Below are 24,174 nucleotides of genomic sequence, written 5' to 3' on the forward strand. Positions count from 1 at the left end.
GTCAACCCATTTACTCACTTTGAAAAAGAGGAAAGCAAAGTATCTGACTTTTTTGGCCAGCTCGTTCACATGAAAATTCCATTTCATATGTGTATCAAAGTACAGACCCAGATATTTGCTTTGATCTACTCTTGTGAGTTCTCTGTTGTTTATATTTAGTATATAATTGACGGGTATACTATCACAATAACTGCCAAAAGTGATGTATGTTGACTTGTCTATGTTAAGAGATAATTGATTACTTCGTAACCATTTATTTAGTATCTCCAACCATCTATTCAGTCGTGTTTTAACTTCATTCCAATTTTTACCAGAGCAAAGCACTGCAGTATCATCAGCATAGACTACGAGAGCCATTTCCGGTAGAGTATTGAAGATGTCATTTATATACATGATAAACAGCTGTACATTTTTTTTTTGTTTTTGGGTTTTTGGATTTGAGTTAATTTTAAGCAGAAAAATCTTTCACACCGCCATACACCTTTTTTTGGGAGATCCTCCTGGAGATCGGCTACGGAATCCTAAGTTTTTCAGAATGAATCACTGTGTATTAAAATACATTAAATTCTGTAAATATACTTTATTTTTATTTATTTATTACAAAATATGTCTCTTCAAGAAAATTCACACAAAACCGCTTTTTTTTTACTTGTCAGTAGTGGATATAACCCCTAAAGAATCGCATTGATGATAACAACTGCATAGTCCAACAAATAATCGTTTTTTTAATACAAATTAGTGAATAAGAAAGTATTACAAACGAGTTCAAGTTCAACTATGCAGTAATTATCTAAAAAAAATTGAGGTTAATAATACTTTTTTTTTTGTTTTGATCAATGAAAAACGCATTTTTAACGATCTGTTACAATATTGGATCATTTATTTTTGAAGGCTTATATATATTTACAATATTAATGGAAGTAAAGTTGTATAATAATAGTGGTTGGTATAATAAAGGGAGGTTGATAGGTTTGTATGTATGTAGCTAGGTTGGTAGGTAGGTAGGTAGGTAGGTAGGTAGTAGGCATGTATGTGTGTAATATATTTTACGGCGCAGTAGACAGCGAAAACTGGCTGGACGCACACAATAAATTTATAATTATAATAATAATAATTAAGTAGAACTAGGATATATAAGAAGATATTTAAACTAAAAAATATTCATTTATATATATATATATGTGTAAGTGTATATTTAAAATTACTTAGCCATTCTGTTCGACAGACTAACTGTTTAAACTTTGCATGCTTTTCTTCGTTTTTTATTTTCGTTTTATACGCTTAACATTTCAATTGCTCGCTCGCTTTAATTTTAGCATTAATTTTTGTTGGTTTTGTTTTTTGGAATTTAAATTAATTTAATTTTCATACGCGTATATATTCATATTTATTTATTTTTCGTTAAATATATGTATGTATATATATATGTATATTTTTTATTTATTCCGCTCTTTATTTTTGTTTCTTTTTTTTTTTTTTTTGTTTTTGAATATTTCTTAGTCAACAAAATGTGCCTTCAACCCTCCGAATAGGACGACAGACTACTGCGTGTGGAACCGGTAAAGTGATCGCGCTGTAAGGTGTCGGACGGCATGGAAACTACCAGTGCGCCGCCATACAACGATTCCATTTCGTCCAATTGCTGTGCGAATGTCTCCTCCAGCCGCTAATTTAAATGAAATTCAAACCAAATGATATAAAGAAGATAAACGTGCCACAATAAATGGTACAACAACAACAGATGAACATAATGAACGATTAGGTGGAATTGAAAATTAAGGTTATGTAGAACGTTACGGATTAGTGGAATCGATAGTGTGTAAATAGAGAAGAGCTGACAGATGAGCCGGTTAAGAAATAAATTACAGAAAAGTCAATCAAAAATCTATAGTAGAATGTTCGTATTAAATCGCTTATGTAGTACTGCTATTTACATAATGCATGTATGTAAGTATATGCCTTGCTACATAGACAATAATATGTTATCGGTTATGTTATGTTAAACAGCGAGAAATGTAAATAGAATGTTAAGACATAAAGATTAAACGTATTTTTTACACACTGTTTGAATTTTGTTTTTGAATTTGATAAATAAAATATAAAAAAATTGTTATTAAATATACATTTGTATATAGTTTTAGTTATAAATAAATTTATTTTTAATTATAAAAAATATGTTTTTATAACAAAAACATTGTTATAATAAAATTAATTATATTTCAATTATCAAATTCAAATTTTGAAAATATTAATTATAAATTATCTTTTTAAATATAAAAAACTTATTTGTTTTTAGTTATAAAAAAATATTTTTTTATAATATCGTAAAATAAGCGCACATTTTGACACTACACCTACCCTCTCCTTATACGCAAACCCTCTAAAACTATTATTATTATTTTCTTTTTTTGATATTGCTTGCAATTAGTTTATATTGGTGCTAATAACTCGTAAAATATGTATTTGGCAATACGTGTTTTTTTTTGATTGCTTGCATTGATTTATGCGTGTGTTTATGTTAGTACGAAAATATATGTTTTCTTAATATTAATAACTCACGCGTGTTTTTTTTTTTTTGTTTTTTGGAAATATAAGTGCATCAAAAATTTTATTTATAAATGCCTACACTAATACTAATTAAAGTGTATGTATGTATATTTAATTATTATTTATTTAAAGCAGCGCGCCGCTTAGTAAGCGCGTATTTGCAACTGCAGCAAAACTTTGGCAAGATTTTTATGGCAACGAAATTGATTACAAACATCACTTTATGGCAAAAAAAAAATTTTGGATTTCATTGGACACAAACGCGTAGCTACATATGTGTGTGGAAGACTGTTAAAGACCGCTGGAATTAAGTGAAAATGCTTCAGAAAGAAATTTAGAACAAGTTTTAAGGGCTTAACGACCGCACCTTTTAAAAGAAAAATATAGTATTTGCGCCTAAAAATATGCTACGGGTTATTATTACACACAATAAAATGGAATATATAAGACGTGGGCTCAACTTTCTTTTGATTTTTTTACTTAAGCGGAAAACCTCATCGAACGCCTAAAAATATGCAACATAGCATACACGATTCTCTTTGGCAAGAAAAAAAAAACAATTTCACTACAATGAACTTGACTGAATTTATATTACATTAATATTTTTAGTGCAACATTTTTTTTATGAAATATTTTTTTTATACGATTTTTCATAAAATGTCTATACTTGTCTCTTTTAATTTATTTCCGCTTTTGTTTTCATTCTTTATATTATTATAATATATTTTCGTTTTCAAACTGGTATTTTATGAACTTGAAAATTATAACACGCCTAAATGTAGGCAATAGACATAAACAAAATTCTCCTACCATAGTTAATAGGATTTGCGATTATTTTAATTTTTTGCTACTATTGTGATTATTTGCTATATTATTATTTTCATGTTCAAACTGGTATTTTATTAATCTAAAAATAGTATTATACGCCTAAATGTAGGCAATAGCCATAAAAAAAAATTCCCGTAGCAATATCAGCGGATTTACATAAAACGCAACAAAAGCAAAAGCAATTATTTGACGCACAATCGCTAGGCAAGAACCTTTTCAATTAAATATGGCATCTTTTAGGCGCTAAAAACGTATAACTACATTTTACCATGGCGCGCAAATCTATGCAACATCGCAATTATGAAAATATGGCAACTCTTGAGCACTCAATGACGAGTAATATCCTCAAATTATGTTTCGGAACTAAATAAGACATCTTCTAGGCTTGAATACAAATAGCTGGAAAATTGTATGTAACAACTTTTAGGCGCAAATCCTAATCTAGTGCGGCTAATTTTAAGTTTAACTGCAAGCGGCAAGCAAGCAATTATGCGGCGAAAGACAATAAATAATGAAAAAAAAATTTGCAAACACATTTAATGTTTGTTTTGGTAAACATAATTTTTTTGGCATATTTGTAGGCGCTCAAACCTATTATTAGTGCTTTGAGCTTGTAGAATTTCAAATGGACATATTTCATATTTTTGTCTAAATAAATGAATTTTTAAAACATTTTTGTAAATTCCAAAGCAGGCATGCGCCTAATACTATACTTCTCACTTTATCTAAGTATTTTAATATTATAATTTGAAAAAATACTTCCTTTGGATTGTTTGTTTTTTTTAACCTTGTAGCTGAATGGCATTTAATCAAACAGAAAAAAATATGGCAACGCTTTCTCTGCAATATTTACACTATGTAGTAAAAAATTGTTTTAATAAAATTTATTTATTCTTTGTTACATAGTGTAGCGCCTTTTAAAACACGCCAACGCACACACACACCACTATATACATGTATTTATACACGGTTACAACAGTTAGTGTCAAACCAACCATACATCCATACACACGCTCAATGCTGTTTGTTTGCTTTTAAGTGCCGTGGGATGGTCAATGTAAAGGCGTGAGTACGAACAAATACGAAAAAACATAAGAAACAAAACGAAAATACATTAGTGCCAACACATATGTGGGAGCAACGATGTTTTATGCAGCAATTATATAAAGCATGAATATGTATATATGCAGATATGCGATGTAAGTAGTTGGGAGTGATAGTACACTCGTAAACCATTTCATTTCTCGAAATCACTTCGTTTACGTTTTGCGCGTTAAATGGTCTTAAGATTTACAGTTATTTCAATTTCATTTGCGTTTCTTTTAGCATAAGCCGCATATCTTATTATTAATTGCATGCCATTCCAAATACTTTGCTTCATGGAAACACACACTTTGCTCTAAGCCATTGAGTCCTCTTCTAAAGGACTGATACTTTTATTTTTCTTCGATTTTCTATCAGTTGTGCCAATTCTCGGTATCGTATATTTCACCTCGTTATCATCCAAATTATGCAGCTCCTGTACACTGTTCAACTTAATCGAAGCGCGCAAGGACGGTTCAATGCTGTCGAGCAGCGCGCTCGCCCGCCTGCCCGCCAAACCGATGGGCGGCGGTGGCGGCGCAGTGTGTTCGTTGTTGAAGCGCGTTGTGCCCTCGTAAATGTCGTAGAGTGACTGTGAACTGCCTAAAGAGGAGCGACCGCTGCCATAGAGTGAGGGGCGTTTAATAGCAAACGATGAGGAGTAAAGCAGATTTTGCGCTTGTTGACGCAATTCGGGTTCATTGTTGGTTAATGCGCTTTTTGTTGTTGCTCTTGCTGCAGATGATGCTGTTAGTTTATCAACGCTTACATTATCTCTTTTGCTAAAGCGATCATTCACAATATCCGCATCACGCATTGGCGCATTTCGACTTTGTGCCGGCATTGTATTGCGAAAAGTCGAAAGTGTCGGCCGTTCGATGTCGACTTGACGACTGGCGCCGAGTGTAGGTGTTTGCACATTAATTGCCTTCAATTGGCCAGCAACACTTGGCATATCGATAATATCGTTGTTTGTTGTTATCGCTGTTGTTGGCGCAGCGTCGACGGTGGCAAAACGTGGCGTAAGCACACCGTGTGCCTGCCGCAACTCAACAATATCAGCTGTTGAGCGTTGCTCACGCAATTTAGGCGCTCGCTCCAGCGCTAAGCTATCGCTGCGCAGTTTAGTTTGCGCAAATTTGCGAAAAATCGGTGTGGTGGGCATACTACGGCTCAGATCCGGTGTGGAGCCGGTGAATTTGGCACGTGGATCTGATGAGAGCGTAAAGTAGGTGCGTGAACGCAACATTTGATTGTCGTTGAGGAAGAGACCGCGCGGTAGCGAACGTGGCGCATCATTGAAGAATCCACGCAGCTGCAAGGGCAGCACAATATCTTGCATGGTGAATGGCAAGCGTTCGGGTATGGCACCATATTTTTGCTCAAAACGCTCAGACATAGCGTTAAGCGAATCGATAAGTTTCTGTAGCAGGTTTGTTTTTGTTGTTTTTTTTCGAAAAGCAGTACCAACGCCAAAGCATAAACAGCAAAATTCCCATGCCCAATATATGCAGTTATGTATATAAATAGTTTTTGAAATTTTTTTGAGAGATTTTTTTTGGTTTGGCATTTTTTGGCAGGTTTGCATGCAATTTCAGCATATAATGATTAGTAGTAGTAAAAATTTGTTGTATTAAATTCAATACCATTATTAATATCCAAAATTCAAGCCATATTAAATGTAGCGGTTAAAAGAGAAGAGGATATACATAAGAGATAAGTCTTTAAATCGAGGTTTTAACCTTAAAAGTATTTAGTAAACAATAGTTTTTCGTAAGGCTGTTTGGCTAGTTTGTCGCAACACAAGCTTGCAAGTTATATCAATAGAAATTACCAATAATAACAACAAATTATTAATAAATTTAAAAAAATACAGTTAAGCCAGACAACGCCACCACGTAAATTAAGCACCAGAGACAGCGTCGAGTTGAGCGCAAAGCAAATTTTTAACGAACTAATAATTAAAGCTGGCACAAAATCATAATAAACATTAAATATTTATGCTACAAACAACATAAAACTGTTAAATATAAAATAAACAACAAAAATATGTAGGCTAAACAACAAAAGCACAACGTAAACGCATTCAGACTGTTGTCTAGTGAGTAGAGGAATATGTATAACAACTTAAAAATGTATGTGTACGTATGTATTGAGACTATATGTGCACAAAACACACATACATATGTATATGAGCTTGTAGGTGTATTATACAAACAAAATAATAGCGTAACAAACAAAAAGAAATTAAAAATTTCTCACAGCAATACACAAATTATGCCAAAAATAAAAAATAAAAAATGAAACCACTGCCTAACAATAACATATAAATACACCGTCTGCACAAACTGATAATCAAAATTTTTGCAAATTCAACTTGGACAAATGCTTGAATGCTTTTTACTACGTCCATTCGCGCTCAACTCAGCCGCTAGCCTTTTGCATAAAAAACCAAAAACAAATAAAGTGTTAAGAATATAACTTTCGTGCTAAAATAATAACGGCAATTACGTCAAATTGAACGAATATTTACCTGCTTTCTAGGTACTAATTGCTCCTTCCATTCACGCAACTCAGCCTTTAGGCGTTCATCGATGTCCGTTAGCTTGGCTTGTTCGTGTTCAACCAAAGCTTTGCGTTTTTCATTCTGCAGCTGTTCGAGCTCTCTGTAGAGAAAATGAGAGAGAGAGAGAAGAACAAAGGCAAGCATTGTGTTTAAAATGTTTAAATTAGAGTAAATGATTTTTACAAAAAGCATAACCTATAATTTGAAAATAAGCAATGCCTAAACTAAGCTAGAAAAAAACTTCAAAGTTACGCTGCAATTATTATTATTGTATGTATAATTGTAGGCACAAAAAAACAGAAAAATATTTGTATAACTAAATAGAGAAATAGCGGAAAACGTAAGCGGACGACGATAGCTATATGCTATAGTGGTGCAATCTGCATAATATGTTCGGAGATTGTACCATTGCCTCGGAAAAAAAATATGCCAAATTTCGTATAAATAGCGTATCAAATAAAAAAGTTTGCTATAGCAGCACTTGATTTTGATCGGTTTGTATGGCAGCTATATGCAATAGTGGTCCGATTTGAACAGAGACAATACCGCTGCTTTTAAAAATAATCCTTGCCAAATTTCGTGAATATGTCTCTTGAAATAAGCAAGTTCTCCATACAAGGATATGTTTTGGATCATTCAGTTTGTATGACAGCTATATGCTATAGTGCTCCGATGTCGACGCTTCCGACAAATGCGCAGCTTCTTGGCGAGAAAAGGACGTGTGTAAAAGTACGTGTTTAAACAGACAGACACACGGACATGGCTAAATCCGCTCAGCTCGTTACGCTGATTATTTGCTGATTACTATATACTACTTTTTCCTTTTATTTTCTTTGTTCTGAAACTATGGAAATTTTTGAGGTTAGAATAAATACTTTTATTATTATATTTCAAACCAGTTTTAACAATTTTAGCGCTTTACATATCATAAATCCGTTCTTACGATAATCGGCTCTACGTAAACGGTTTGCGCAATATTTTTATTTCTATTATTTATTTATTGATTTATTTAAAGTTTATTTTTTATTTATTTATTTAACTTTGAATTAGCTGTTTTCAAAAACGACTTCAGGAAATAAACTCAAAACTTTTACTGCTACACAGTGTATTTGGTTGGAGTGCGTTATATTCCGAAATAAAATTTTTGTGGAACTCAACAAATATGTTTTGGGTTAAAAATACAAATTGTGCTTACCTTATCGCGCCCTCACGTGTAGCGCGCAATTCCTCCAACTGCTTTTGGTGCTTAATTTCAAAACGACGCTCCTCTAAGGTGTAGCGTTTCTTTTCTTGTTCTTGAAACTGGAAATGTTAAATAAAATGTAAATACGATTAATTAAAATATTAAAGAACACCAACACACCTTCTTAAGACGTTCTCGCTCAACCTCTGGATCCAGATTCGTGGATATGCGCAATGACTCACGGAACATCAAATCGCGCGCCTTACGTTCGGCACGTATACGCTTCGGCAGCGCACGCTTCTCCAATGCCTGTTTTTTAATCATGTCTTCCTCTTTGCGTTGCAACATTTTCTTCACTTGATCTAATTCCTTTTCGTGTCGCACAATCATTTGGTGACGCTGCATGAAGCACAACTCCTTTACATGCCGCTTGGACAACTGATGGCGTTCGTGTAATTGCTTCTCCTCCAATTCCCAAAGTAACGCTTCGCGAGTACGCATGGCATTTTGCTTTTGTTGTAGGAAATTACGATTGATAGTGGCAAGATGATCGCGATGCTTTTCGCTTAATCGGCGCAATAGCAATTCATGGCGTTCTTTGAGCGAGTCCAGAAAGGCGCGCTCTTTCTCCTCATGATCGAGCTCCATGGCGGAACGACGTTGTTTAAATTCGTCTTTACGTTTATCTTTGGGCAGCAAGTCAACCTCTTGTTTAAGCAAACGGATTTCTTGTTTCAAATTCTCACGGAATATTTTCAATTCCTGTTCTTGATCGGAACGTATGCGTTTCGATGAGCTGCGCAACTGTGAATGAAAAATAAATTGCAAAAATTATTTAAAATACTTTTTAATATAGAAAATTAAACAAAAAAATGAAACAGTCTTCACTCACCTCACTTTCCTGTGCCTGTTCCGTGCGCTCAATTAACTGTTTCTGCTGTCGTGCCAATGTATCCATATCAGCTTCGTAGGTCTTCTCCAGCGAGATGCGTTCCTGTTCGAAACGACGATCCTGTTGCTCGCGCGCTATTTGCTCCTTCAATTGCAAATCGTTTTGTTGTTTCTTTTCCTGCTTTTGCAACATTTTCAATTCACGCAACTCTTGCTTGCGGAACACATGATCGTCGTAGAGTCTGCCAGACTCCTCATCACCGTAAATGACACGACTTGTGGTTGTCGTCACTTGTACACCATCGATTTCGAATTTTCGCGTACGTTTACGTGTCTTCTTACGTAGATTACGTAATTCGATTTCCTCTTTAGTCGGACCAGTGGGTGCCACTATCTTCGGCGCACCCTGTTTACGTCGTATGACAACTTCCTCATCTTCGGGTATCTTCGTGCCCATTATGGGTGTATCCGCCTCATTACGACTATCATGACTAGTTGTGGTGCCGATACTTTCAACGTCACTTTGATCAACCGTTGCAATATTCAAGCCGACAGCGCGTCGTACAACACCGCCACTCGAGCGTAACGAACCGCTATCGCTTAGTGTACGCGAATCCATAGAGCCTACGCTATTATCCGGTGACGGTCGTTTGCCAACACTAATGTCTTGTGGCGTATTACGATTTATAATAATATTTACATCTTCTGTTGGTGTGCCTGTGATAATTTGGCCGTTTTGGTGGTTGTTATTGTGATTCTTTATGAATGGCCGTTGATTATTCAGATTGTTGTTGTCGTTGCTGAGTGTCGTATCATATTGATCGGTACTTAGATGACTACTATCCTTGACTTTTATTTCATCACCGACAGTCACAACAGACACGTGACTAGTGTCCATTAGATGTTCGCTGTGTTCGTGACTGCCCGTGGCTGTATTGTATGCGGAGTCATCATCAACATAAGATGGGCTAACAATTAGCACCTCACTCTCGTCTAATTTGCGCGCACGCGCACCTTTACCGTGTATGGACTGATTATTTTCGGCATTTGTGTCCGCCTTATCCGTTTCCTCGGCATTCTGCTCGCAAACGGCCACTATCATGGATGATTGACGGGGCGATCGCGGTGAATCGCCCAGACTGTCATCGAACGAAGTAAAATCATCATCAGTCGAAGATTCCGGCACATGTGTGCTCTTATTCAAATCATTCGAAACAATGATCACTTCACTTTGCGGCACTGCAGCTGTGGCCGCAGTGGCAGCAGCGGCAGGCAACACCGAATTGTCAATTATGACCGGTGGATGCGTGCTGGTCACAACTCTTATCTGACTGACACCAGCTTCCAAGCTATTGGGATGAACTACATTTTGTTGTTGTTGTTGTGGTTGTGCCTGATTGTTGAACGCACGAGTTGGCGTGCTGGTTGGTGAAGCCTCGCTATTTATGGTGATAAGCGAAGTACTCGAGCTGAGCATAGCGCCGCTCTTCACCGACGACGATGAAGCGGAGTTCACCGAAACCGCTGCTGACGATGTGGTCGGCGAAGGCGGAGATGGTGGTGGTGCTGGCACTTGCGCTTGCTGCTCTTGCGGCTCATTGCCGAAGTGTTGTGGGGCAAGCGGTGTTTGTACATCGATTTCCACATTTTTGGTGAGCTCGATTGGCACCGTTATGGGCGCTAGCGGTGCTGGTGTACGTTCTTCGTTGCTGCGCTTCTCCACCTCAGTGCGTGCATTTGCAGTTGCCGTTGCGAGTGTCGGTGCTTCGGGCGGCTTGGTGATCACAGCAGCGGCAGACGGTGGTGGTGGCGCTTTACCCTTTTCTTTTTTGGTGATCTGTATATGTAAAAGCGAAAAGAAAATATGAGTAAAATATTTCTTACATAAATATATTATATTCATAACTCACCTTCCTATCGGCGTCAACGCCTCTCTCAGGAAGACTATCAGCAGCTTCGTTGGCAGCATTGGTAGCAACTGCTTGCTTACTGACCACTCCAGCAGTTGAAAGCGTCTTACTCGTGTCATTATCTTTTGGCGCATTATTAACGCTAAATGTTGGTTCATCCTCTTTGGCCCCCTTAGAAGCTGGTGTTATATTATTTTCAAGACTTTTTTGCAAAACAGGTGAAGCATTCTCTGCAGCTCCGCCTTGTTGTTGTGATAGTTTACTTTGTGGTATACTATTTGTTTGATTTGGTTCTTTAGAGTCCATAGATACTGATGTTGGGGTACCTGGAACTAAATAAATCGTATCATATGGCTAGGCTTGGCACAACAACGACTGCGTGTGTATGTGTGTAAGTGTATGTCAAGATGAAGCTTACGTTTGTCAATATCTTGGCTCTGCAAAGAGGCAGAGTCATCGTCCAGGTCGAGCCGGAGCGCCGAGTTGCGGGGTTCCTAAGTTGTAGGAAAATTATTCATAATAAAACGCAATATTTTCAAGGAGTTTTTTGGACTTATGCAGATAATTAACATAAACTGTATATAAAAGAGGAAAACTTTATTAATTCAAATTTTGAAAAGTTATAGTAGAAAGTATTAAACCCAAACATGAAGAAGAAAAAAACATTTTTAATAACTTTGAAAAAGTCAAAATATTAAAAAATAATTATATTTTTAGTTTAGTATAAAAATATATATATTTTTTTAATTTAGTACATAAAAATATATATTTTTAGTTTACTATAAAAAAGTATTATATTTTTTGTTTGATTTAAAATATTTATTTTTATTCTAATTAAATTTAAATAGTTTAATTAATTTAAAAACATATAAATTTAGATAGAATTGAATCGTTTAAATAATAAGAAAATAATTTTTATTGATAAAAAGAAATGCAAAAAAAATAGTTTGCTAAAATAAAATACTTGAAATAATAATAATAAATTGCTTAATCTTTTTCTTTGAAAATTTTTTAAAATCCAATATAAAAATATGTTTTTTTTTTGTTTAGTATAAAAAATATTATATTTTTAGTTTAGTATAAAAAAATTGATACTTTTTATTTTATTTTAATTCAAAATATTTCTTTTATTCTAATTTAAAAAATATATACATATTTTCAGTTAAATTTAAAAACAAATATTTTTTTAAAGAAATTTCTTTGTGAAATAAATTTTAAAATATATAAAGTGAGCTACAATAATCGTTTACATAATAAGATAATAATTTTAATTAAAAAAAGTACAAAAAAAAACTAGTTTCCTAAACAAAAAATTTTTTTTTTAAATTATAATCAATTTTCTTATAAGTTTTTCTTGAAAATTTTGTATTCCTTATATTTTTTAATTTTTTGAATATTTGTATTCAAATTTTTTTAAATTAATATGAGTATTTATCCCTTATATTTTATAATTTTTTGAGTATTTGTATTTAAATTTTTTTAAATTAATATGAGGTAGAATATTTCAAATTGAACAATTGTTTAAATAAGAAAATAATTTTCATTTATAAACAATAAAAAAAAAATAGTTTTCTAAAAAAAAATTGAAAATACTTGAAAAAATAATAATTTTTTTAATTATTTTCTTTGAAAAAATGAGTATACCTTACAATTTTCGATTTTTTGAAAATTTGTATTAACAAATTTTTTTTTAAATTAAATTTTATAAGTTTTTTAATTTTTTTTTAAATAACTGATTTTATTTAATAGGTGTAAACAAAATTATATTCATATTTTTTAAAGTTTTCGGTTGAAATTCTTTTATATAAAATTTTGTTAAAAACTATCTGCATTTATAATAAAATATAGCCACTACAGTAAAGTTAAACAGCTAATGAAAATTTTGACTAATCTAAAAATTAAAAAAATGGTGGTACTACTAAAAAGCTTACGATGACACTCAAATTTACGGATGTGCGAAGTGATTACAAAATGTTTTATGTTATTAAACAAAAATTATATTAAATATTGATTTACTGTACATTAAGCTTTTAATTAAAAAAAAATATTTTTATTATTTTTCGTCAATTTAAATAACAAAACCAGTTGTTTAACTAAAATAAAATAAAAATTTATAACAAATATATTTTTTAAAAAATATACTTGTAAGTATGTATTTACTTTTACTACTTAGTACAAGTTTTATTGATTTTACGATATTTTTTATTTTTTATTTTTTTTTTTTGGTTTTGCATTTTATAATATAGTTAAAACATAAAATTTCAAAAACTATTCGAACTTTTGTTTTTTCAATAAGAAAATCTCAAATTTCTAAACAATAAAAACATAGTCATGAATTCGAAATGAATGATTTTTTGAAGAAATCAATCGAAAAGCAAAATATTGATTACGTTATGATGCAATTTCAAAACATGTGACATGCAATCATTAATTAAACTTTAATGAAAAGTTAGAAAAAACGACGGGAAAAATTCTGTGGTAAACAATAAACGACACACGAGGCCGTTAAGCAGTTCACCACCGACTTACCAACCCTCTGATAAAGAGAGCGCCGCTTCACTTGACGTTTAAGCTTCTAAAAGCAACAACAATGTACGTGAAACGTATACAAATAATTTGTTTATTTTTATTTGTAATATTAGTGTGCAGTTTTATGGAAAAGAACGCATTGCACGAGGTTATTAGCAGCGTGTAAAAAAATTATTATATTATACTTATTAATTATTAAATACTGAAAGCAGGTGTTTATTTTTGCACTTGTACATACAAACTGTACATACTACATACATATGTATATATGTACATATATAATAGTAAGGCGCTTTTATAAATAGAGATATATAAGAAATAACGCTTACCTCAGCATCATCATCGACAACTTCTTCAACAACTTCAGCTTTATATTCTAATAATAAGTCTTTTATGGGTTTAGCGTCTAGTTCACAATTAATGAATTTATGTTGCAATAAAATATCTGTGGGTGGACGTTGTTGTGGATCCTAGAATAAGAAAAACATATTACATATATAAATGTAAGCATAAAACTAATTATTGCATTAATGCTTAGAGGCGCTCACTTTGACCAAAGCTTTCTTTAGAAAGTCAACGAATTCCTTACTCCACTTTGATGGCTGATCCAGTGTTGGTGGATCGCTTTTTTGTATTTTCAATAAAACACGCATCGGTGACATTTCACTATTTGGTGGTTCCATTTGCGCTAACTCGATTAATGTTATGCCAAGTGACCAGATATCCACTTTTAAGTCGTAAGGATTATCCCGAAATGTTTCGCACAGCACTAGTTCTGGTGCCATCCAATAAGGTGTGCCTATGAACGTATCGTGCTTCTGTAAAGTATGCTTATTTTTAGCTGATACGCCAAAATCAGCTGTAAAGCGAAGATTATAAATTATAATTTAATGTGTTTAAACAAAATTAATTTACAAACCTAATTTTACACCGCCTTCCATGGTTAGTAATACATTTCCAGCTTTTAAATCTCGATGTATCACTTTGTTATTGTGTAGAAAATTTAAACCTTCAGTCATGTGCCGGCAAACGTAGGCTATTTGTGGTTCCGTAAGTGGTTTCTCTAATTCCACCATTATGCTGTCAAGCGCACCGCCATCGCAATACTCGATTAACATCTGCAAAAAAAAAAAAAACATAGTAATATTGCGCATTCATGTAATATTTAAGGGTGAGGATTTTTAGGAAAGAAGGTATTGTAGCAGCATATCATATACATGCATGTTTGGCTGAAATACTCACCCACAGCTTGTCCTCTATTGAGAACGCTTCATACAACTCCACAATATTTGGATGTTTTATTTCTGACAAAATATCTATTTCAACCATGTGATCACTTAGATTCTCTTCATCTTCCAATGTGCACAATTTTGCCGCAGCAAAGCGTTTTTGCTCTTTGTGTTGCGCCTTATATACCTTGCCAAAAGCTCCATCTCCCAACTCGCCTACCATTTCCCAAAACTCCGCCGGATCTGTGTCCATTTTGATGTTATTATAAAGGCGTTTCTTTTTCGCCTCACCACCACCAAGGTGGAATACTTTCTTAAGATTATTTATGAACGACATTGTTATGCTTATTTAATGTATATAAATTATAGCTAAATATTTATGTCGTAAGGGTAAGTTGCTACATTAACGTTCCAAAAAAAAAAAAAAACGAAAGGTATCCACAGCAGTTTTACACTCCAAAGTCACTACATTTTGCTTTTAACACACAAAAGTAGTTGGATTTTTTTTCATTTTACTCAGCTTTTTTCATGCAGCAGCTAATTGCTCTTCAGTAGCTATTTCTTCTTCTCAGTTTCTTTACTTCTAGTTTTTTTTTGTATTATTTTCAAATCAATCCAAAATCATGTCCACCAACTTTACACTCAATTCCAATAAGCAAAGGGGTCACCCTTCTCGCGCAAACAACAGCAGCAGCGATAGCGACAGTAGCAGTAGTAGCCGTATTTGTTGCGACGCACGTGTTCCCCTACCACCGCTTGCGTTTTAGCCGTTCAATGTTCTCTACGATTCTGCTCTCTTCTCTAATTTAATTATCGGCTTTAAATTTAGGTCTTCATGCCTTTGTGATCGGTTACGTTTAGAACTGTAAAACCAAATAAAGATTCAATAGCGTCAAAAAATGCACAGCAATAATAAAAATGATGAACAATTGAAATGGGTTGAATGGAATTATTCAACAGTATGAAACTAAGAGATCAATTTATCTTGTTCTTTTTTTACTGAACGGTTCACTAATTTATCAAATATGTTTATGCATGTATTTATATTATAAAATATGCACTTTAAAATCGCACATTGGTATGGTGAAAGTAGATTTCGCCGGACCCTACTGAATATTTTGTTTACGAAGATGTTTAGCAGATTGCTATGACTGTTGTCACATCTGGCACAGTGATTAGCATATGATTTAAGTTTATGAGTAGCGTGAAATGTTTACAATTTTTATTCAATTGTTTGCAAAAGCTGGAACTTGCTATATTTAAATATTACATCAGTGTACAAAATGTGACTCATCTAAGCTACGAAAACAAAACTGCATGTTTCACTAATGTCATATACTTAGGCTCGGATTAAATATGTACTATAATTGTACACGTTTGATATAATTAATTGGCTAGTAAAATCACGCAACACAATTACATTGGACTTTTAACTAACTATAACAGGTCATGGAAATGCTTTTTTAGCGTGGAATATCCAAGTCTAGACGTTACATTGAGAAAATCAATTTATTATGTTTGGTCTTGGCAGCAGTAACACTCACGTAGTCGGCCTTGCATACCTCAGTGAAACCCAATCGTTATTAAAATTATCAACTTGTCTGTTATCATTTAATATGCAGAAGTGATAAAATTTTCACGACTTTCAAAATAGTATTATTTGTACATAGATATGAAAGTGTTAACACCCAACCAACCAGCCAGCCAGAGAAACTAGTCGATATTTATTGCATTCCTGGTTCATTCATGCACAGGCAAAGTCAATAGCTAGCCAGTCAGCCAACCAGCCATCAGCTGCCATTCGTTAGCTCTTCGCGTGGCAACTCGGCAATTTCATTCATAGCTCGTTTATACTTTTGTGAATTTAATTAACATTATAAGCCAAGTTTTCGCAACAATTTTTTTGCTTCTATTAAACACAAAATTTTTTCACGATGAGGTAAAAATGTGCCGCTTATCACTATCGCTATTGCTATTAGTCACTCATATTTACATTGATTCATGACAGCACTGAAACCTAAAAGAACATATAACTAAAATAAAATGGCGGTTACTTTAGGACTGCCAACTGTCGTGCTTTACACGAAATATGTAACCAAACGGAACTTTTACAATATTATGCCATATACTTCAATTTATCTTTATTACAAAATGGGAAAGATTCCAATTGAAATTAAAGCACTTTGTCACTTTTTTATAATCAAAGGCAAGGTCACTGATTTGAACGCACACCCATTTTCTCATAGCGACGCATCAGCACGAAAGCGTACAAGTTGGCAGCCCTGTTCAAGGTAGGACAAAATATGATTAAAATTGGTCATGCGAGGTAATAAAAGTTGCAAAAAAAATTTTTGTAGGTTGAAAAGGTAATATCATTGATAATTTAACGTCACAAATTATGTGCTCGAACAGCTTCTTTGACACGGAACTGAAAATATTTGAGCTTTAAACCAGCGTAAGCAATCTGCCGAACATATAAGGATCTTCTACCACAATGCACCATGTACAATTACTACAACTATTTTTCACGGCAATTTAGCCTTCAGTAACACCAAATAAAACTATATAGTTTCAATACAACGAATATTTGACAATTTTGTTAATAATATAACTAAAATTTATTAAACTTTAAAAACATATTCCGACCGATATATTAAATCAACTTACGAAGTATAGTAGAAAGTAGAAACTGATATAAAAGCGAAATAGCAAAAAAGTGTTTCCAACTCCCAATATACATTGAAATAATTGCGCAAAGAAAATATCGTAATCAATGCACTCTGTTAGTGGCGACCTCTAGCGGCTAAACATAATTCATAAATAAAATATTTGCAAGAAAAAAATATTATATTATTTACTATATTTAAAAACAAACATATTCAATAAAATTATATTAACAATGCCTCATTTATAAAAAATGTGCTACGTTTTCACATGTAATGTTTTGCAGGCTGCGCACTCTGTTATTAGTGAAACTGCTTTATCGGCTTGAATTGTCAGTGCCGACAACATGAGAAAATTTATTCCACTGTCATTGCTCTTGTTCTTGATAGGCATTATTAGCAAAAGTTTTCCAAAAGTCATCTAGCTGGTTTAATTTTTCGACCGACTTAACAAATATAAATAGGAAATAAATAAAATGCCATCACTGGAGGTAAATGTAAACAAGGTGATTGTGCACCCACTGGTGCTGCTCTCTGTGGTGGATCACTTCAACCGTATGGGCAAAATCGGAAACCAGAGACGTGTTGTCGGTGTGTTACTGGGTTGTTGGCGTTCAAAAGGAATTCTTGATGTCTCCAACAGTTTTGCTGGTAAGTACATGATAATTCTTATAACTAAAATTTGTTTAATAATTTTCTAATGTTTCTCAAGTTCCTTTCGATGAGGATGACAAAGACAAGTCAGTGTGGTTTTTAGATCATGATTATTTGGAAAATATGTATGGCATGTTTAAGAAAGTAAATGCACGCGAACGTGTTGTCGGTTGGTATCATACCGGTCCCAAGCTACATCAAAATGACATTGCCATAAACGAGTTAATCCGGCGCTATTGCCCCAACTCAGTGTTGGTGATAATCGATGCGAAACCCAAAGATTTAGGTTTACCAACTGAAGCTTACATTGCAATAGAAGAAGTGCATGATGATGGTTCACCGACGAGTAAAACCTTCGAGCATGTGCCCAGCGAAATTGGCGCTGAAGAAGCCGAGGAAGTGGGCGTCGAACATTTGCTGCGCGATATCAAGGACACCACAGTCGGTAGCCTCTCACAAAAAATTACCAACCAATTAATGGGCTTGAAAGGCTTAAACGCACAATTGCATGACATAAAAAATTATTTGCAACGTGTTGGTGACGGCAAAATGCCCATAAATCATCAAATTGTATACCAGCTGCAAGATATCTTTAACTTACTACCCGATATCACGAGTGAACAATTTACCGACACCATGTACGTTAAAACGAACGATCAAATGTTGGTCGTCTATTTGGCGTCGATGGTGCGCTCCATCATTGCATTGCACAATCTCATCAATAACAAATTAACGAATCGTGACGCGGAGGAAGGTAAAAAGGCCGACAAGGAAGCGGAAAAGGAGAAAGAAAAGAATAAGGATAAAGATAAGGAGAAGGAGAAGGATGGCAAAGATGTAAAGGACAAGGACAAAAAAGCCGATGATAAATCTGCTAAAAGCACAGAAGACAGTGGTAAGGGTGGCAAGAAATAGGAACGAAAGAACAGGAAGAAACCACACCGTAAGAAGAAGAAAAATAAGAAAAACCATTAGAGAGCGTAAATGTTGAACTTACAGCTTAGTTGCAAAAATAAAAACAAATGCAAAGAATTTATATGTTAAAGTAAAGAGCAGCAGCCGAAACCATAAAAGTTAAATTGCAAAACGAGGATTCGCACATTTATGCATACACTTCTTCATGTACATTTTAAGTTTCGTAAATGTTACGCAAGTACTTTACTTAAACAATATAATGAAAATAAAAATAAAACTTATAAATCTAAATATAACCAAAACGAATGCAGTAAATGTGGTCATTACGAAATAAGGAAATTAACTTACTGTAACGGTTCAATTCATTGCACTCAACTAATTAACGAGAAATATGTTTCTACTGCGCTTGCAACTTAAGATTTTTTCGATTAACGCTAATGTTTATAATATCTACATACATATTTATGTGCATAAACAACAATAGTACAATATAAGAAATGTTTTGTAAAAAACGGAAAATAATTGTTAATTAATTGTTAATAATTTGTGTGTGGTTACATGATACTTTCAGGTTTTATATTATTCGACTAAATATTGGTTTAAGATAAATTCGGTTTCATTTCGGTTATTTATAAGCGATGGTCGGAGGCATGCTGTGAAGTGTTTTCTTAAGCTTCGCTTGTGTTAGGTTTAATGAGTGTGTATGTATGTGTAGTACTGTGTTGGCGCTCGTGTGAGTATGTACATATGCGTGTGTATGCCAGGTTACTTCCGGCGGATGTTGTGTTTGTAGGTTATTTCAAATTTATAAATTATATATTTTTTCGTTTCACTGTGTATACGACAGTTGTAAAAACAGTGTTTGATGTAAATATATTTGTCGGCATTAAAAATGTTAAAGCCTAATTTATAAAATTTATAGCTTTGACCACACAGACAGAAACGCTTAAACCACGTGAAACTCACCACAGTCGTTGCTATTGTGCTATAGAGTGAATTGGCCCGTGTTATCAAACAGCATGTCTCAAAATTATTCAACGTAAGTATTTGTTTTTATTAAAACAGCAACAACAAAAAATTCGAGAATTTCGAGTTCAAAGAAACTGGTCATATCACCTGTAGTTCGCACAGCTGTTTCTTTTTTGTGGTTGGAGTGGGTGGCAAAACTGCGCATGCGCACTAGTTAGTTGGCGAAATAAAAGTTAATGTGCAAGCATATAGAGTTAAACGTGCTTGCAAGTGAAAAAGTGGCTTAATAAAGAGAATATTGTAAATAAATGAATTAATTTCTTTAATTATAATATTAAATATAAAATTGTAGTTTTGGCCAAGCTGCTTAAAGTTTTTCAATATTAAAACAACAATAACAATGCTGGTTGACTAATTAATTTTGATTAAAGGACACTTGTTCCAATCTATGACAATACATATACATATGTATATACATATTTATGTGGAATTAACATATGACACACAGACACACAAACACACACGTACAAAAGCGCATCCACTTGAGCTAAGTGCACAAAAAACAGTGAAAAGCAATTAGTCAGCCAAGTCTAGCGCACAAAATTACAATATTAAATATATAGTGTTTGTGTGTATGTATGTATGTATGTAAAGCGACATAAAATTTACTATCGGGCAGCAATCGATTGATTGCATATTTGGCATGCGAAACACACAACTCGTCTGCTGGCGTCGTTAAACATATGCCAATTAAACGGCAAATACGAAAAATAAAAATAAACTAATAATAATTTTATTCAACATTTTGCCTTTGTTTCCAGTGTGTGCTCGGCGTTTAGTTTCGATTTATAACGCTTTGTGTGAGGTACAAAAATTGAATTTAATACAATTGGCATGTCCAAGCGAACTACCTTGACAGCCAGCAATTGACATTCGGCTTTACGCAGTTAGATTTATTTTGAACATCACAAAAAAAATGTGGTAATGCTTGAATTGCATACTATTAGTGTACAAAAGTGATATTAAACAAATAAAAATGAAAAAATAAAATAAAATAATTAAAAATTAAACGAAAAAACTTGAAAAAAAGAAATAAAAAAAATATTTAAAAAAAATTTAAACAAAAAAAAAATTGTAAAAAAAAATCTTAAAAATGTCGTTAAGACACTGTGCAGCGCCGTTGTGGCATAAAACACTTTGTGTGAAAACCGAGTGCACTATAACAGTACTCGCATAACGTCACTGAGTCAACGTTACCGTACAAGCAGTGACCTTTGCAGCAGCAACGTCAAAGCCACCGCCACCAAACCCAACATATGTCTGGCGCATGACATGAGCACAAATAAACAGATATCAGTAAAATAAGCAACAATAACAAAAAAGTAATAATTGCAACAATGAACAATACAAAATGGAATACACGCAGCTTTAATAGCACACGCTATCACTCACCCAGCCAGCAGGAGGCTACTATGCGCCGCAGCCTGGAGGAGATCTCCAAGGATATCAAAGATATTGAAAATGTCATTACCGCGACAGAAATAGCTGTGCGTAATGCCAATAAAGCCGAACCGCCACTTAGGCGACGTCGCAGCAAAGCGCTGCCGAATAAGGAGAATAAAACACCGAGTCCCACGCAGCGTCAGACTTACACGGGCATGCAGAAGTCATCGCCGGTCACATTTAAAGTGCACTCCTTCAAGCGGCAACGCCAGAAGCTGCGCAGCCCACGTCTAACCAATTCGAAGCTTTACTTTCGCAATGGACGCATCGGTTGTTTGGAGGCCGATCAGCATGGTTCCAATGTACAGAGCACACACGCGCTGGTCAAGCATATTTTAAAGTATGTGCATGAGAAACCGCTAGTGAGTCCGGAGAGCGTGCGACGTGTCTTGAATGGCACAATGACGCCGACGCCAACATCATCAACAACAACAATAACAACATCGACGCCGACAACGCCGACCACAGTCGAAACCGGTGCGGCTACTATTGGTCAGGCGTCGGAGCAGGTTTGTGAAGCGGCGGTTTTGTTGCCTGGTGCAGTGCCCGATGAGAACGATGATGATGTTGTTGTGAATGGTTTAAATGGTTGTTCTAGCGGCGGCAGCAATAATTTCAAAGTGTCTGACAGCAGCAGTCATCGGCGTGGAACCAGTGTTGGCTCTTCAATGACCGAGAATACGACATCACAGTCGCAGGCGTTGGTTGATGACGATGAGCAGGATGTGCAAATTTGTTATGACGAGCTGCCGGATATGTTGAATGATGAGCAGAACTTCGGTCCCGAGTTGGTAAAGAGTGATTTTGCTGCGGTGGAGCCGGAGACGGAGACCGCTACTGATAGGCGTTTTAGCGCAACGAGGTGAGTAAAAAGTGGTTTGGGTCACGCAAACTTGTTAGACATAAACAATGCTGTTTAATGGGTCCCTTAAACTCTTTGGTGGAAATCTTTATTTTGAAGAAATTTAAATACGAATCAGTCTGAGAAGCTAGCGCTGCTGCATACCTAGCCAATCGGTTCATGTTAATTGGTAAACTAAAATTATTTATAGTCTACTTAAAGAATCTCGAAGTTTCAGCAATCAGTTTCAGTTTTTCTTATTCCGATATTGAAGATTTGAGACGTTAGCATACAACACACTAGCCAGTTGATTCTTTAAGATAGTCGGTAAAATTTGTGATATTATTTGTAGTCCTTTTAAGAAATCTTGAGTGTTGCGGCTTTGGCATTTCATAGGCTTTAAGCTCTGTCAGATCTTAAGACGTCCTGATGTCCGAGGTTTGAGTTCGCCTGATAGTCTGGTTTTAGAGTTGACGTTCATAACCCAGTTTCTAGCTGCCCTTAAACCAAACAGTAAAACTTATAAAAAACGCAAACGGTGTATGAAATTTAAAGAGCTTACTACTACAACACCTCCGTTTAAATTTTCTATTTATTTATCTTCATACTACTCCCCGCAGCCTCAACGAGGACGTGCGTGATCAGGTACGCCATCTGGTACGACGCTTTACCGCACGCGCCAATAAAGTGAAGTCACGCATCGAATTGCCGCCCACACCGTCGAGCAGCAACAGCGCCGATGCCAGCACTAGCACCAGCACCGGTGGTTCAGCTTCACCTGTACGCTCACTCCCAGTCGGTTTGAAATCGTTGAGTACAACACGCGAGAATTCGCCCTTCAAAACTAAGCTAAAAGATGCCGCAAAGTCATTGAATCGTGGTCGTCTCTTCGAAGCCGACACTTCACGTTCGAATGTTTGGATCTGCTCGAGTTTGTGCGGTAGCAATAATGAGGAGAAGACGCTTGATCCGCAGGGTAAAATCTACATATCGTGGTTGTGTGTGGTCTCAATATCGTTCCTCTATAATGCTTGGGTTATTCCGCTACGTTCCACATTTCCATTTCAAACACCGGAGAATACGAACACCTGGTTGATTTGTGATTTCTGTGCGGACATAATTTACCTGTTGGATGTGATATTCTTCAAGCATCGTATAATGTATCTATTCGAGGGATTTTGGGTGAAGAATAAAAATCTTACACGAAAGAATTACATGAGGAAACTGCAATTTAAGGTGAGTTTAAAATCGTGAATATTTTTGGTTTTTTTTTTTAACAGTTATATATCAGCTCTCCAAGACCCTATTTGGGGTCGACCTTTTAACCTAACCATTTATATGTTAGTTAATCAGGCGCCTTAAACTATACAACACTTCCAGTCTATTATTAGTTATATTCATTCTTCATTGAACTACGATCTTTACTTCGACAAATCTCGACCGCGTTATATAATATTATATTTGTTTTTAGCGCAGAAATGTTAAATTGTTCTCGCTTGTTTTGAGCCAATTCTTCTCTTCTCCTCGAAATAAAATTTTCAATTCTTTTGTAATACAAATTTTTAACTTTCAGTTGGATTTGCTTGCCTTACTTCCTCTGGAGCTTTTCTACTTAAAATATGGCACCGGCGCTGTTTATCTGCGCTTTCCACGTCTATTTAAAATACAAAGCTTCTGGGAGGTTTTCAAGTTGTTAGACCGTGTTATATCTTCGCCACATTTCGTAAGTAATTTTTTCTAAATTTATATAACAGATATTTTAACGACTTTTCCTACATCTCATAGGTACGCGTCGCTAAGACCCTAACCTATATGTTGTATATGATCCACTTAACGGCTTGCGCTTACTATGCCTATAGCGAC

At 34.7% G+C, this 24,174-nt stretch overlaps 3 protein-coding genes across 12 annotated transcripts in view; 2 read left to right on the top strand and 1 right to left on the bottom strand.

Moving 5' to 3' along the window:
- Window positions 1–848: 848 nt before the first annotated feature.
- On the bottom strand, window positions 849–17,456 carry Slik (Sterile20-like kinase). 9 transcript variants are annotated; one of them, XM_036375468.2, is made up of 12 exons: window positions 17,434–17,456; window positions 14,780–15,629; window positions 14,457–14,655; window positions 14,086–14,396; window positions 13,867–14,007; window positions 11,427–11,502; window positions 11,009–11,340; window positions 9,100–10,935; window positions 8,388–9,011; window positions 8,220–8,326; window positions 6,992–7,124; window positions 849–5,881 (listed from the first exon to the last, which is right to left on the bottom strand). In XM_036375468.2, the coding sequence occupies exons 2-12, from the start codon at window positions 15,101–15,103 to the stop codon at window positions 4,775–4,777; spliced, it is 5,190 nt and encodes a 1,729-aa protein (XP_036231361.2). In that variant the 5' UTR covers window positions 15,104–15,629; window positions 17,434–17,456; the 3' UTR covers window positions 849–4,774. The 9 variants fall into 9 exon arrangements, with proteins under 9 accessions (XP_036231361.2, XP_036231362.2, XP_036231364.2 ...); XM_036375469.2 differs by lacking the exon at window positions 17,434–17,456 and adding an exon at window positions 17,267–17,390; XM_036375471.2 differs by lacking the exon at window positions 17,434–17,456 and adding an exon at window positions 17,257–17,275.
- Window positions 17,457–17,792: 336 nt separating this feature from the next.
- Window positions 17,793–19,520, top strand: Rpn8 (regulatory particle non-ATPase 8). Its single transcript, XM_014235305.3, has 2 exons — window positions 17,793–18,080; window positions 18,142–19,520. Exons 1-2 carry the CDS (start codon window positions 17,906–17,908, stop codon window positions 18,996–18,998), a joined length of 1,032 nt encoding a protein of 343 aa, XP_014090780.1. The 5' UTR covers window positions 17,793–17,905; the 3' UTR covers window positions 18,999–19,520.
- A 569-nt stretch (window positions 19,521–20,089) lies between these two features.
- CngB (Cyclic nucleotide-gated ion channel subunit B) overlaps window positions 20,090–24,174 on the top strand; it is a 5,780-nt gene continuing 1,695 nt past the window's right edge. Inside the window, exons 1-5 of one of the 2 annotated variants that reach the window (XM_014235304.3) lie at window positions 20,090–20,267; window positions 20,789–22,332; window positions 22,932–23,547; window positions 23,885–24,034; window positions 24,097–24,174. The exon at window positions 24,097–24,174 is cut by the window's right edge and continues 7 nt beyond it. In XM_014235304.3, the coding sequence (XP_014090779.2) occupies window positions 21,365–22,332; window positions 22,932–23,547; window positions 23,885–24,034; window positions 24,097–24,174 (1,812 nt within the window). In that variant the 5' untranslated portion in view covers window positions 20,090–20,267; window positions 20,789–21,364. Of the gene's footprint in view, window positions 20,374–20,788; window positions 22,333–22,931; window positions 23,548–23,884; window positions 24,035–24,096 lie in introns of both variants that reach the window. The other variant, XM_070107743.1, reaches the window with a different exon arrangement.

The sequence above is a fragment of the Bactrocera oleae genome, chromosome 4 (assembly GCF_042242935.1).
Source record: "Bactrocera oleae isolate idBacOlea1 chromosome 4, idBacOlea1, whole genome shotgun sequence".
NCBI classification, from domain to species: Eukaryota; Metazoa; Arthropoda; class Insecta; order Diptera; family Tephritidae; genus Bactrocera; species Bactrocera oleae.